Below are 16,136 nucleotides of genomic sequence, written 5' to 3'. Positions count from 1 at the left end.
TCTCTGCTTTACCGAGGAAACTGAGGCTCAGAGCGGTGAGGTGCTGGCTCCCCAGGTCACACCGCTTACCAGTGGCAGAGCTGGACTCGCCATCTTGCTCTTGGGGCTCTGAGGCTGACGCACCCTCTCCTGACTCTGCAGTGCCTGGAGCAGGCAGCTTCCTGGTGTTGGTTGTTTCTTTCTCCCTTCCAGGGAGGATCCACCATGTGTTCTGAGACGGGCTCCAGGTACACGGGGCTGCTGCTCTTGGCCTTGGCCATCGCCGCCATCATCGCCAACCTCCTGCTGTACTTTCCCAGCGGACAGGTGCTGGAGCCTGCCAAGATCACAGACTTCGTCTGGTTTTTCCACGGCTTTCTTGGAGCTGGACTCTTGGTAAGAGGTTTTACTTTACTTACTCTTGGTAAGAGGTTTAACTACCTTACCTCCTCCAGGTGAATGATGCCCCTAAACAACCTTCAAGTCACAGTGCAATTCATCTCCTCATGGGGCCACGCTCCTAGGGCCCCCAGAGCATGGCCGGCTGCTCCTCCTCTGTACCCCACAACATGTGATACATATACACCCTCCACACTGGCACCTCGTACTGCAAACATCTCTTTATGTGTCTGCCTCCCCCATTAGCTGTGAGCTCCTTAAGAATACAGTCCAAGTCGCATTCACCGTGGCCTCGAAATTACCTACCTAGCGAAGTGCCGGCTTCGCCTAGACCTTAGTATGTGGTTGTTATGAAAGATATGCATTAAGAAAAGCACAACAGCAGAGCATTTGTCAGGTCATCAGTTTTCAAGATGGTCATCTCGAAAAATAAATTGTGTAGCTCCCATCAAAGCTTCCCTCGGCTAGATTATGGGGTTGGCAAGTTTTTTCTGTAAAAGGCCAGAGAGTGACTATTTCCAGCTTTGCAGGCCATACGGTCTCTTGTTTCAACTACTCAACTCTGCCGTCCTAGGGCAAAAAGCAGCCATTGACGATATGTAAACAAATGGGCGGAACTGTGTTCCAATAAAACTTTATTTATAAAAACAGGCAACCTGCTGGATTTAGCCCACAAGTTGTAATCCGTTGCCCCTAAGGTAGACATTGAGTGTTTTTCCTTCCTTTCCACCTTTATTTTCATCTGGCTCCTCCTTTCCCAGGCATCCAGGGTCCCTTAGGAAAAGATCATGGGTTAATGTGAGACCTCAGTGCCGGGCACTGAACTCAGCAAATGGAAGGATGAATGTATGAAGGATAAAGAACCCTCAGAAAAAGGTGACCACCTCCCTTCCTGTTTCTCCTCCCCACACAGTAGTAGATGCAGTGATGTCTCAAGTTTCATCCAGTGGCCACCTGCCCCTCCCATCCTAGCAGAGCTGGGCCTTCTCTTCCTGTCCAAGAGAACCTCTAAATCAGCAATGCCTCAGCAAAGGTTGTCTGTTTCTCAGCTCAGAGCCCTACCTAAGAGGCAGTACAGACCTAGTTGTCAGGACAGGTTTGCATTTCTCAGTTCCACCACCAAGCAAATCATTAAACTCCCCTTGGCTTCACTCTCCTCATCTGTAGTATGTATAGGTCCATTGGCACCCAACTTCTCTCAAGACATAGAGGAGCAAATACAGTGACTATTGAAAGGTGTTGAGTAGCTTGAGGGAATTTAGGCTTCCTATTTGCAGAATCTTAGAATGTTCACTGAAAGAGAGTGACCCAGAGAGGACACTCCCTGGTCCTGGGGAAAGCAGAGTGGAGCCTGGCTCAGGCAGGGACCAGACACCCTGTCTGCATAGCATCCCTCAATACCAGCCAGCTGTCCAACCCTCACTCCAATTTTCCAACACAATCTCCCAGGATTTCCTAAAAAGATGCTTACACTTGTATATTCACAGCGAAATGGGGATAAAATGAACAGGACCAAACCAGTCCATGCAGCTGGATAAAGTAAAAACCAATGAGCTATCCCCTTTTCTCTTCTTTCTTTCCTTTTCCTTTTTCCTCCTTTTTCCTTTTCTTTGTTCAGTCCACTTTAGTGTCTACTCTATGCCTTCACTCATGCCTGGCTCTAAGACCAGCTAAGGCAGTGGCCATGAGGTTGGAGAGAGGAAGGTGCAGAGGAGTTGGCAGGATCTGAAGAGTGATGGAGGTAAGGGGGCACAAGGAGAAGTCAGGGTGGCTCTGGCATTCTTGCCTGAGCAGCCGGGGAGATGGTGAAGGCGTTCCCTGGGGCAGGGACCTCGGGGGGAGGGCAGAGGCTGAGCTTTGCTCCACATTCGCCCTGAAGGAGCAGAGGATGGTTGGGCTGGAACTGGAGACCTGGGGAGAGGCAACCCTGAGAACCACCATGGAGAGGCGATGTAGAACCCCAGGGGACAGCGGGTTTGCCCAGGGCTTGTGAACTGAGAGGAGAAAGAAGCCCAGGTCGAAACCCCAGGGAACCTTGCAAATTGAGAGTATGCAAAGGGAGGGGAGGGGAGGAAGGAGACCGAGAAAAACAGCTAGAAAGTTTCAGGCAAAGCGAAAAAGTGGAAAGTGAGAAAAGTCAGAAAAAAGAAGAGAGAAAGTTTCTAGAAAAAGAGAGGAATCCCAGTGTCAACTGCAGCAGAAGGGACATAGCTGGGACGTGAAAAGCATCTGGTACCCAGCAAGGTGCTGATGGCTCTTGGCTGGAGCAGTCCTGAGGGAGGATGGGGACCCCAGACTGCAGAGGGCTGAGGAAGGTGTGGAGGTGAGGAGCTGGGCTCTGAACAGAGGAAGAGAAGCCAATAAGCAGAGCTGCCTTCCTGATAACAAAATAAAAGGCCAGAAAGATCTCAAAAGCCACAAGGGACACTGCAGGCAATGACAAGCACACTATCCATTTATCATCAGCTCCATGCCAAACACTGTGTAAGATATGGAAGGGAGAAATCCTGAATTCACAGTTCCTGCCCTTTAATAATCATTGTAACAGCCGTTTGCACAAAGGTTTCGAGTGGATCAAATGCTTGCACACACGTTATTTCATTTGTGAGGTGGGATCATCACCTCCATCCTATGGGTAGGGAAATGAGGCCCAAGCAGATTAAGTCATCTGACTGCGGCCACGCGGAGGGAGCCCAGCAGAATTAGGACTTAAAACACACAGCTGAGCCCAAAGCCCATAACCTCTCCGTTTCTCCCATTTGATGCACACGTGCGCTTGCAACACGGGACACAGAGAAAAAGATGGCACGTGTGAAGCTAAGTCAGCAGAGCCCTGATGAAACAAGACAGGAAAGTGCCTGCGGGGGGCTACTCTAGACAGTGCTGCTTTCCAGATGAGAGAGAAAAACCGGACCACATGAGTCACTGTCTCCCCACCCCCCCTGCCAGGAGGTCAGCCACTCGGGGCTGAGTTTATACACACAGGGCTCATGGCCATGGTGTGTAAAGTCACATCCAGCAGTATGTCATCTCCTAGTCCCCATATGATTGCTGGAAGGCAGCCTCGGGACCCCAGCAGGGTAGTTGTCTCAGCAAAGCCACGGCCAAGGATCACAGCTCTCTGTTCTCATGAGGCCACAGGCCAACGCAGAACGCCTGGCAGGCTTCTGTGGTTAAAACAGGGCACCTGGGACAAGCATGACATAAACCGAATTGGTTGCTCTAGGGACTGAGATGCAGGGCCCCAGTTTCTTCCCATAGGTAACTAATGGCTGTTTTCCAGCAATATTATTTGCAGACTTGGCAAGACCATTAGGAGGGAGAGGTTAGAACTAGTCCGTGGTGTGGTTTGGGATCACTTGAGGCCTGATTGGAGGTGGAAGGTCTGCAACGGGGGGGGGGTTGCCTGACCCAGCAGAGATGGTCCTTAGGTTCCTTCACCAAGGGAGATGGGAAAACACACAACTAATTCAGCCCAGTGGGGTGAGTACCTGCCACAGTGGAGGCCTGGAGTCTGCAGGAGAGGGAACAATCAACTCTACCTCTGGGAACCAAGAGAGGCATACCAGAGAAACAGGTATCTGAGCTGTACTGTATAGAGTTACAGAATTAGTAGGTATTTGCCAGGCAGAGAAGGGAGGAGCATGTTCCAAGCAGAGGAAGCAGTTTGTGTAAAGGCAGAGGAGCATCACAGAGTACGATGCATTCATGGACACTGTGCAGTTTGGTGTGACTGGAGCAAGGGCTGCTCACGTGAAGAAGGGATAGGAAACGGTGCTGAAATGCAGACTTAGGCAACATTCCATTTGACCTTGCGTCCCATGCTGATGAGCCAGTCCCTTTCCCTTGAGAGCTGACCCACAAATATTCACTGAGCATCTACTATGTGCTAGCACTGTTCTGGGTATTAGCGATACAGTGGAGAAAAAAAAAAAAAGCAAACAAAATTCCTACTCTCCTAGGGCTTACGTTCTAGTAGAGAAGAGAAAGATCATAAATAATCCACTATGTGCTGATGTCAGGTGGTGAGAGCACTAGGAAGAAAATAGAGTAAAGGAATAGATAGACAGCGAGATACTGCCTGAGGAGGTGGTGTTTGAGAAGCCACTTGAATGAGGGAAGAATAGCCACACTGATATTTGGGGGAGGAGCATTCCAAACAGAGGGATTGGCACATTCTAAGGCCCTGAGCTGGGGATGGGCTGAATAATTCCTAGATCCGCAAGAAAACCAGTGTAGCTAGAAGCACGTGAAAAAGATTTGGAAGAGAGGGTAGGAAATGAGGTCAGGGGAGAAACGAGCATCCACTAGAACGTTTAAGCAGGAGAGAAGCACGCCCAGGTGCCGTCAAGCTATGACAGTTCTGACTTGAATCCATCGCTTCATCCTGACCCCCGTGTTGGAGACTGGTTTGCTGGAAACGCCAAGCTATGCTCCCCAGAAGGTGCTTGGAAACACTCTCAGCACCTACCTCCTCCAGGGTGGTTCCAAAAGGTCTTATTTGTCAGGCCCAAACTTGTACCCTTGCCACACAATCTCCAGTTGACCCTCCCATTTGACCCAAGGGAGCTTTGGGTCTCCCAAAGGCCCAGCATAAGACAGAAGAATCAGTAATTCCTGTTGCCAGAGAATCACCAGAACTAGGAAAAGAAACTCAAAGAAGGGAGAGCATTACCTCATCTCCAGGTTATGAGTGTACAGCGACCTGAGGCTCAAAGCTGCCCTCAGCCATCCCCCAGGGAAGCCAGGAGTCCCGGCCCATCTCTTCCTACCTGGGAGGTTCCCATCAGCTCTATATCCCAGCACAGAGTTACCACGAGATAACTGAGAATCTGAGATTTTTGTGAAATGGGTCACCTTGGTGAGAAGTAGGGATTTCCCAGATGCCTGCATCAGCAAACACATTTACCAACTATCTCTCAGGGTGAGGTGATTTTTTTCATAAAGTTAAGTTCATCCATTATGTATTTATTTCTTGCTCCTGACCCATGGCCCTATCATGCCCCTACCTTCCTCCTACCCCACAGTGCCAGAAGAAACATGGCGAAATGTCATCATAAATTTCACCACCATACCACTGGGTCCTGATTCCATGTTGGGCACCGTGGGAGACGCTGCTGAACCAGCACTCAGAACCCAGTGGTAAAAGGAGAATGAGCACGCTCAGTGCGACAGGATGGAGTGACTGGAAGGAAGGAACCATTCATGTTGCCGGGGGTGGATGAGGGGGGTCACTGAACAGTACAGAGAAGAGAGGTATTGGTTTCCCATAGCTGCTATAATAACTTACCACAAACTTGGTGGCTTAAAACTTTAGAAATGTATTCTCTCACAGTTCTGGAGGCCAGAAGCTCTCAGTAGATGTGTTGGCGGGGCCCCCTGTTCTCAGCTGTAAGGGAAAATCATTCCTTGCCTCTTGCAGCTTCTGGTGGCTGTTGGCATTCTTTGGCTTGTAAAGACATTACTCCAGTCTCTGTCTCCATATCCCCTTCTCCTCTGTGTGTCTCTCAGAACCCCTTCTGCTTCTCTCTTGTAGGGATACATGTGATTGCATTTAGGGCTCACCCAGATAATCCAGGATAAACTCCTCCTGTTAAGATTCCCAACTCAGGGACTTCCCTGGTGGTGCAGTGGTTAAGAATCCGCCTGCCAATGCAGGGGACACGGGTTCGAGCCCTGGTCTGGGAAGATCCCACATGCCGCGGAGCAACTAAGCCCGTGCGCCACAATTACTGAGCCTGCGCTCTGCAACAAGAGAAGCCACCGCAATGAAAAGCCCACACACCACAACGAAGACTCAAGGCAGTCAAAAATAAGTAAATAAATAAGTAAATAAATAGATAATAAAGATCCCAACTCAATCATATCTTTTGTCATATAAGGTAATATTCACAGGTCCCAGGATTCAGAAGTGAATATATCTTTGGCAGGGCGGGGGCGGGGGGAGCCTTTTTATTCAGCCTAGTACAAAAGATAACATTTGAACTGACCCTTTGCAGGTGAATAGGAGTTTATCTGATGGCAAAGGGTGAAGGGCATATTCAAAAGCCCAGAGGCAGGAAGGTCCCGGGTGTCTCCTGGGGGACCATAAGGTGGTGTGTCAAGAGGTCTCTATGGAGGAGAGGTGAGGCTCTGGTGGCAGGTCAGGAGCAGGGCATGAGGGCTCACGTACAATGTCCAGGACCTGTGTTGTGTCCTACAGGCAATGAGGAATCATTAGACATTTTTAAATAGCTTGAGTTTTGGAACTTTGCTCCAAAATGGTAACATTCCCTTCATTACAAGAGCATCTTCTTTGCCACAGGTTATGGTGCCAGCACTGATAATGTTGAGGGGAGGTGGAGAGGACTGCTGTGCTCACAGATGCGGGGTAAGTACTGTGGGGTCTACAGAATGTTTCGACACCCACCCATACCCCCAAAAGGGCTTACTTCCCAGGCTGCAAGCTTTCTCTCTTCTGAAGGCCAGACTATTAACCCATTGACCATAGTCTAGTACTTCTAATACCCTCCTTTCATTTATTTACTTTTATTGAAGTATAGTTGATTTACAATGTTGTGTTAGTTTCAGGTGTGGAGCATAGTGATTCAGTATTTTTGCAGATTATACTCCATTACAGGTTATTACAAGATCATGGGTATAATTCCTTGTGCTATATAGTATATCTTTGTTGGTTATCTATTTTATACATAATAGTTTGTATCTGTTAATCCAATATGCCTAATTTGTCCCACTCCCCTTCCCTCTCCCCTTTGGTAACCATGAGTTTGTTTTCTGTATCTGTGAGTCTGTTTCTGTTCTCCATATACACCCACTTGTATTATTTTTTCCACATCTGAATGACAAATACTTCCTTTTAAAGTACAGTGATATTATGCAGGGCTCTCTCCAACAGTGATGAGGGTTATTGCATGAGATCCCAGGAAGAATGAGCCTGGAGAGGGTATAAAGAGAGCCGTTAACACACAAAGCCTGTGAGCTCTGGTGAACCAGCCTGCCAGGGTTTGGTTGGTTGTTTCTATCAGTCTGTCTGTCTGTGGGAAGGTCTAGGACCCTCCATCCTCTGGCTTTCTTATTTCCCTAACAGCCAGTAGATTAACACATCCTAGAACTGGGATTTGAGCAAGAAGGGAATTGGAGATTTTGCTGTCAAAAACTCTTTCACAGATACTCTCTTACAGTCGCCCCATGAAGAACAGAAGGCTGACACTCTATAAGTGTATCCATTATGTATTTGTGTCTTGTTCCTGACATGTGGCCCTCTTATACCACTGCTCTTTCCACTGCCCAACACTGCTGGAAGAAACCAATGGAACTGTCACCACAAATTTTGCAAACTTGTCTACATTTGATGAATAGGAAAGGAAATGCCCAGAGAGGCTGAGTGGCCTGCCCAGATTCGCATGGCTGTAATCTTAGAGCTGGAATGGACATATAGGACTATTTACACAACTCCAGGAAGAATATAAGCTGCTTTCTTCAAGGCAAGGTCCACAGTTATCATCTACATACTCCCAGATGCCTGACACACGGTCGGCTCTCAAGACACACCCAGTGAAGGCAGGTCTGGCTGAGCTGGGACTCGTCTTGTTCTCCTGACCCCCAAGATCGTGCTCTTTCCCACATACAAACCTGTTTACCAAAGTCCCTGCTCACAGTGAGCTGTTCACTGTTCTTATATTCCTAGTTCATACACTGTCTCACTTCTTTTCTACTCCCAGAGTCCCCTCTCCCAACCCTTGCAGTCCCCAGTCAGACCCTCCACAGAGACCTTGGTCACCAGGTCATTTGAGGACCATCTCCAAGGAGCTCCCTGAGTCATTCCATTCAACTCCAGCCAGCCCCTCCCTCCCTTCCTGTGGTAAGAAAGACACAACATGGACGTGTCAGGAATAAGAGTTCATGTTTTGAAGCAAACGAGTCCCTCAGCTTTGCCCCAATTTAATGCGCTAATATGCGAGGAGGTCGCCTGTCCCAGACACTTGCCTCGCTGTCACACTCATTCACCCATCCAGTCAACACGTTTATGGAGTTTGTACACAGTACAAGGCCCTGTGTTGATTGCTGACTCAGGCATTAGAAAAATGATTATTCATTTATTCATCCAATCATACAATACTTACTGAACATCCACCACCAGGATGGCGAGTAGGTTTCATTTAGGTTTCAAACAAAGCCAGTACCAATAGGTCAGTTGCTCTATTTTGAGGACTGTGGCGCTTTTTCTTCTAGGGGAAGAGTACTGAGATCAATAACTGATGTCTGCTGTGAGTGCAGACTAGGAGACTGGAAGCACACCTATATTACGTGCCAGGCAGTGTGTAGGCTCTAAGAGTTCAGTGATAAATAAGTTACATTTCCGCTCACAATTTTGTAGTGTGTGATTTCATTCATTACAATTGCAAATGGAACACCCATTTATGATAAAAACCCTGTAGAAAGTAGGCATAGAGAGAACCTACCTCAACATAATAAAGGTCATATACGACAAACCCACAGCCAACATCGTCCTCAATGGTGAAAAACTGAAACCATTTCCTCTAAGATCAGGAACGAGACAATGATGTCCACTCTCACCACTAGTATTCAACAAAGTTTTGGAAGTCCTAGCCACGGCAATCAGAGAAGAAAAAGAAATAAAAGGAATCCAAACTAGAAAAGAAGAAGTAAAGCTGTCATTGTTTGCAGATGACATGGTACTATACATAGAGGATCCTAAAAATGCTACCAGAAAACTACTAGAGCTAATCAATGAATTTGGTAAAGCAGCAGGACACAAAATTAATGCACAGAAATCTCTTGCATTCCTATACACTAATGATGAAAAACCTGAAAGAGAAATTATGGAAACATTCCCATTTACCATTGCAACAAAAAGAATAAAATACCTAGGAATAAACCTACCTAGGGAGACAAAAGACCTGTATACAGAAAAACTATAAGACACTGATGAAAGAAATTAAAGACGATACAAACAGATGGAGAGATATACCATGTTCTTGGATTGGAAGAAGCAACATTGTGAAAATGCCTATAATACCCAAGGCAACCTACAGATTCAATGCAATCCCTATCAAATTACCAATGGCATTTTTTACAGAACTAGAACAAATCATCTTAAAATTTGTATGGAGACACAAAAGACCCCGAATAGCCAAAGCAGTCTTGAGGGAAAAAAATGGAGCTGGAGGAATCAGACTCCCTGACTTCAGACTATACTACAAAGCTACAGTAATCAAGACAATATGGTACTGGCACAAAAACAGAAACATAGATCAATGGAACAAGACAGAAAGCCCAGAGATAAACCCACGCACCTTTAGTCAACTAATCTATGACAAAGGAGGCAAAGATATACAATGGAGAAAAGACAGTCTGTTCAATAAGTGGTGCTGGGAAAACTGGACAGCTACATGTAAAAGAATGAAATTAGAACACTTCCTAACACCATACACAAAAATAAACTCAAAATGGATTCGAGACCTAAATGTAAGATCGAACACTATAATACTCTTAGAGGAAAACATAGGAAGAACACTCTTTGACATAAATCACAGCAAGATCTTTTTTGATCCACCTCCTAGAGTAATGGAAATAAAAACAAAAATAAACAAATGGGACCTAATGAAACTTCCAAGCTTTTGCACAGCAAAGGAAACCATAAACAAGACCAAAAGACAACCCTCAAAATGGGAGAAAATATTTGCAAACGAATCGACAGACAAAGGATTAATCTCCAAAATATACAAGCAGCTCATGCAGCTCAATATTCAAAACAACAAACAACCCAATCCAAAAATGGGCAGAACACCTAAATAGACATTTCTCCAAAGAAGATATACAGACTGCCAACAAACACATGACAGGATGCTCAACATCACTAATCATCAGAGAAATGCAAATCAAAACTACAATGAGGGGCTTCCCTGGCGGCGCAGTGGTTGAGAGTCTGCCTGCCGATGCAGGGGACGTGGGTTTGTGCCCCGGTCCGGGAAGATCCTACATGCCGCGGAGCCGCTGGGCCTGTGAGCCATGGCCGCTGAGCCTGCGCGTCCGCAGCCTGTGCTCCGCAACGGGAGAGGCCACAACAGTGAGAGGTCCGCGTACCACACAAAAAAACAAACAAACAAACAAAAAAAACTACAATGACGTATCACCTCAGACTGGTCAGAATGGCCATCGTCAAAAAATCTACAAACAATAAATGCTGGAGAGGGTATGGAGAAAAGGGAATCCTCTTGCACTGTTGGTGGGAATGTAAATTGATACAGCCACTATGGAGAACAGTATGGAGGTTCCTTAAAAAACTAAAAATAGAATTGCCATATGACCCTGTAATCCCACTACTGGGTATATACCCTGAGAAAACCATAATTCAAAAAGAGTCATGTACCACAATGTTCACGCAGCACTATTTACAATAGCCAGGACATGGAAACAACCTAAGTGTCCGTCGACAGATGAATGGATGAAGAACATGTGACACATATATACAATGGAATATTACTCAGCCATAAAAAGAAATGAAATTTGAGTTATTTGTAGTGAGGTGGATGGACCTAGAGTCTGTTATACAGAGTGAAGTAAGTCAGAAAGAGAAAAACAAATACCATATACTAACACATATATATGGAATCTAAAAAAAAAAAAAAAAAAGAAGGTTCTGAAGAACCCAGGGGCAGGATAGGAATAAAGACTCAGACGTAGAGAATGCACCTGAGGACAAGTCCTCAAGTACCCTTAAGGGGAAAGGGTAAGCTGGGGCGAAGTGAGAGAGTGACATTGATATATATGCACTACCAAATGTAAAATAGATAGCTAGGGGGAAGCAGCCGCATAGCACAGGGAGATCAGCTCCATGCTTTGTGACCACCTTGAGGGGTGGGATAGGGAGGCTGGGAGGGAAACGCAAGAGGAAGGGGATATGGGGATATATGTATATGTATAGCTGATTCACTTTGTTATACAGCAGAAACTAACACAACATTGTAAAGCAATTATACTCCAATAAAGATGTTTTAAAAAATAATAATTGCAAATGGAGCAGATGAATGGACATAGGTCTTCTCAGCTCTAGTGCCCCCATTTTTTGTGTGCATTTGGGAAGCAAAACAAGGATGCCCACCAGGTCAATTCTCCTCTTCAATTTGCCAGGAAACTCAGGATGGATCTTTCAAAAGGACCACCTTTTGAAAAGGTGCTGCACTGCTGCACTGAATTTCTGATTCTGTTCCATTGCAGATGCTGTTCCCTGTGCTCCTGGCCATACAGGGCACTGTGGGCGCCGTGTACTGTGTGGTCATTTCTTCACTGGGTTTGCTCAGTGGCCCCCTCTGTGACACAGGCAGTGGAAACTACACCTACCCGTTCAGGAATTACTCCCTGGAGTGAGTAGCATTTATGGCCTTGGGTCCCTGTCTAACATCTAAAGATGATACCGTGATGACCACAAAGAGTGTGTGCTCTGAGAATTGACTATGCAGTAGTGGGGCCAGGTACCTCCATTCATACTTGGTATCTTGCTCCTCTCTCTGTACCAGATTGACACATTTATTCCCAAATCACCAATCTCTAGAGGTGACTGGCCAAGGCAAGGTGTGCCCATGAATTAAGCAGTTCACCCAAGGTATTCAGTACAATACCTTGACTTCATTTTCCCCCATTATTAAACACAGGTGAGCCCGTGCTGAGGGCTTGCTTAGTACTGACTAGGCGCTGTGATAAGAGAAGGGATTCCAAAAGAGGGATAAGACCACTTGCCTGTTTACACCTTGCCTGTTCACAGTCTAATTGGGGAGACAATAGTCAAATTTGGGGTTTGTTTTGTGACGACCTCAGCCTGTCAATAAGCAGTGTTGTGGCTGGACCAGTCCTTATGGTTCTTATTATGACTGCAAGACGCCCTTTAGCAATAACCATCAAGAAACTTTGAAAAAATAAAGATTTCTTACATACAAGACCTGGAAATTACACAGCACACCTGGGGTCACACAGCAAGGTCGGGGGGGGGGGAGGGGAGGTGGCGGGGTAGGGAGCGCAAGTGCATGGGCCTGGGGTTCTGCTTTTATTGGGTTTGAGGCTGGGGGTCTAGGGTTTCACAGGCTCACTCTTTACTGATGAACTTACAACATAAAAGCAGGAATTTAAAGCACAGGAATAGAAAAAGTAAGTGGCCCAAAAGGTCGGTTACTGAAATCAACCAAGATCGCTAAAACAAAGGAGCCTCAGTCAGGCTTCTACCTAGGTGTGAAGCTGGCACTGTGTTTATCTGAGATAGCCCTCTTTGAAGCGGATGCCTCACAATCAAAGCTTAAATCAGGCACTTGCATTACAAAAAGAAAAACCAACTGTCAGGGTTTACGCTGCAGGGTTGCATAGATTTTCCTTAAATGGCAGGCCCTGTGACGCCCACTGATTTTCCTAAAGGAATAAGGAAAGAAACCCAGCACCAATGATTGAGAAAGACACTGCTTCTCCTCTCATTTCACGTTCTCTCCCTGGTAGAGCTCATCCAACCCCATGGCTTTCGGAACCCTCCATCTACCCATATAAATAATCCCCGAATGTCTCTCTCTAGCCCAGATCTTTCTTCTGAATTCCTGACTCAGAGACCAAATCACCTCTTTGAAATTTCCTCTTGCGAATTTCAGATCACTTCAATATTTATATGTCCAAACCCTTGATGTTCCGTTGCCAGTTTCCTGTCTGTCATCCCCAGCCCGTTAGACGGCACCCAAAACCTGTGAGTCACTGATTATTCTCCCTTCTGCACCGCAAGTTCAATCCACCACCAAATCCTGTGAGTTCTACCTCACCAGTGCACCTTGAATCTGGCCGCTGCGCTTCGCCTAGTCTGTCATCACCCTGTTCCAAATCTGCAATACCCTTTGCTTCCGTGTCTACGCCAGCCCTCCAGCAAGCATCCCAGCTCCATTTTCCGCTTCAATCCTTTCGCTGTAGATGAGCCAGAGGGGCTTTGTAAAATGTAAAAGTACTCATTAAGGCCAAGAAATCTTTACATTTAAGGAACTTGCAATCTCACTGAGGACTCAATAGATGAGAATGGATATGGGTGAAGGCGGAGATTTAAAGGCAGAGATACCAAATAGTATATAACTATGAAAAAGGGCCTGAAAACCTATTCCATTTTCTCTTTGTCCAGCTAGAACCCTCTGATTCCAAATATTCCTTAGAGTGTTTGTTTGCCTGCTGTTTCCTCTTATAATGCACTGGCTGCTGCCTCCTTCGAGGCCAGGTGACTCCATCCTTCCCTCACAAAACCCTGTCCAGCTACTCTAAACCTCTAGACCTCCCCGTTTTATGATAATAATGATAAATATATTGCCCACAGTGCCTACTGCATGGCAGACACTGGGCTAATATCTAATCCTCCCAACCCACTCGATGGTACTGATGTTATTTTTTAGCCCCATTTTACATATAAGGAAGCTGATATACAGAAACACTTAGGCAACTACTGGGGCCAGGGAAGGCTGTACATTGACACATATATCAATCAATGGTATATTGATTATTTTGAGTGAAAGTTGCTTAAGAAAGAGATGATGCAAGAAGCCCATTCTGACCCTCCTCTCTTGTCTCCCTGAAAGCAGGAAATAAATCTCATGTGAAAGGTGCACTCCCTACATCGGGGGCTAAAAGGACACCCTTACTGCCAGAGATAGAGCGTCCAGGGCCAAGGAGTCTATATGAACAGGCCTTGTTACTTCCTTAATTTACTACCAAGCTCGAACTGTTTAGATTCTTTACTAATTAAGCACCCAAACCTAGGTTTCTTTGTCCTGTCGATTCCTCACCAATGTATTGTTTCTTTGTCTGAAGAGTGTAAAAGCTGCCTCCTTTGGGGAATTCCCTGGTGGTCCAGTGGTTAGGACTCTGCGCTCTCACTGCTGAGGGCCCGGGTTCAATCCCTGGCTGGAGAACTAAAGTCCCACAAGCTGCGTGGGGTGTGGGCAAAAAAAAGGCTGCCTCCTTTGGCCACTACTTTAGGTCTCATTTCTACGAGACCTCCAGGGGCATGCATTAAATTTTGTTTCTCTTTCTCCCGTTAATCTGTGTTGTGTCAATTTTATTATTAGTCCAGCCACAAGAACTCAAGATATGTAGAGGGGGACATTTTATCCCTCCCTGACAAAGCTTATCAAGAACTTTCTAGTGAAGAAGCTGGAGTTAGGATCTGGGTCTGTGGGACTTCAGAGCCCGAGCTCTTAACCAATCCTTACCACCCCTGAGATCTTTAGAGCAGTTCAAATCTTGCACCACACAATTTCCCGCTTCTTCCTCTGCTCCCTTGTGTGGCTATGTCGGTACCCACAATGCCTTGCTCAGATGCTGTGCTGTTACAGGGAAAGATGGTGTGTTTGACCCTCGACCAATGGGCAGTCATGAATGTACTATCCTTATGAAGATGAGAATGATGTGATAGACTAGTGCCTCTCACATGCTTGTAAATGGCAGCTCTCTACCTTTCCTGGCTCTCAAACCAGGCTAATTGTCTCCCCTGTCCTGGCAGGAACAGCTACTTACTCAACCAACCCACCTGGGCTAACTGCCAAGAGCCTGAGCACATCGTCCTCTGGAACGTGGTCTTGTTCTCCATCCTGCTGGGAATCGGCGTGGTAGAAGCTGTCCTTTGCCTCAGCCAAGTCGTCAGTGGACTCTGTGATATCTTCTGTGGTACATGCGTCCGAAAAGGACAGGTTGGTGCTTCTAGAACCCAGGAATGTTCAAGTCATTTCCCCTGACCTGTTTCTCACATCTCCCTCCCGCCCCAGCCTCACACTCCCAGAGGTAATCCGGTAACCAGGAAATGCCTTTTGAAATGTCGAACTTCATGTGCCACTTGGGGCTTAATTTTCTTTCAGGTGACCATAACTGGCTTATGACCAGCCTAAGAAGACACAACCGATTGGCAGAGTTCCCCTTCCCCCGGAGGACTGGATCCGGTGACTATCAATCCCCAGAGTACTGAGAAGCTGAGGAAAAGCCCCTGATTTGTACAAAAGTCAACAGTTTTGATCTTCCTTGCTAGAATCAAGATTGTCGTTTCCCTCAAATGATCTCTAAGGATAATATAAGAAGTCATAGGGATGTAAATAATAAAAAAAATTTAATAATAATATAATAATAGATACTTAACTGTATTCAGTTGTTACTATATCCCAGGCCTGGTGCTAAACACTTTATGTACGTTATTTCAGTTAATCCTACGAAGCAAGAAGCGTGATAATGCCATCTTACGGATGAGGAACTCAGGCTCAGAGAGGTTCAGTTACTTGTCCGAAGTCAGCAAATCTAAGTTTTGAACTTGAGTCTGATTGAAAGATTTATATTCTTGACCACTCTCTCCAGTGGTACTCAAACCACTGGACTAGTTCTGTGGATTGTAATAGGTGTCATTACACCCCAAAAAAGGGGTGGGGGAGACTCTGTGGTCAAGTTAATTTGAGATACACTGGATTAAACAAAGTGTAATCGGTTTCTCTACTGCAGGACTTGTCAGAACCTCTACAAAGCCAGTGTGTATAGCTAATTTCCAGGAAGAGAATAGCAAATGCACAATTTCCCAGAAGTCTTATTTGACCACAAAACCCTCTTCTCCTGGAACAATTTTTAACGGGGTTAATATTCCATGGAGCCCACTTTGAAAAGGAATGCATCACTTAGTGATGAGGTAGAACCTACCTCACTTAACCCATGAGAATCCAAGAGACTTTTCCAAACCACCAGAGAAGCAG

At 46.1% G+C, this 16,136-nt stretch overlaps 1 protein-coding gene across 1 annotated transcript; it reads left to right on the top strand.

Moving 5' to 3' along the window:
- Nucleotides 1-204: 204 nt before the first annotated feature.
- On the top strand, nucleotides 205-15,704 carry LOC307190413 (transmembrane 4 L6 family member 1-like; the record flags this gene model as incomplete). Its single annotated transcript, XM_079929575.1, has 5 exons — nucleotides 205-375; nucleotides 6,683-6,748; nucleotides 11,620-11,765; nucleotides 14,912-15,098; nucleotides 15,600-15,704. 5 exons carry the CDS (start codon nucleotides 205-207, stop codon nucleotides 15,702-15,704), a joined length of 675 nt encoding a protein of 224 aa, XP_079785701.1.
- Between the last annotated feature and the right edge of the window lie 432 nt (nucleotides 15,705-16,136).

This window comes from Stenella coeruleoalba, assembly GCF_951394435.1.
Source record: "Stenella coeruleoalba genome assembly, chromosome: 8".
Classification (NCBI taxonomy): domain Eukaryota; kingdom Metazoa; phylum Chordata; class Mammalia; order Artiodactyla; family Delphinidae; genus Stenella; species Stenella coeruleoalba.
The sequence above is the reverse complement of the archived record's forward strand: the minus strand, read 5'-3'. Positions and strand labels throughout refer to the sequence as shown.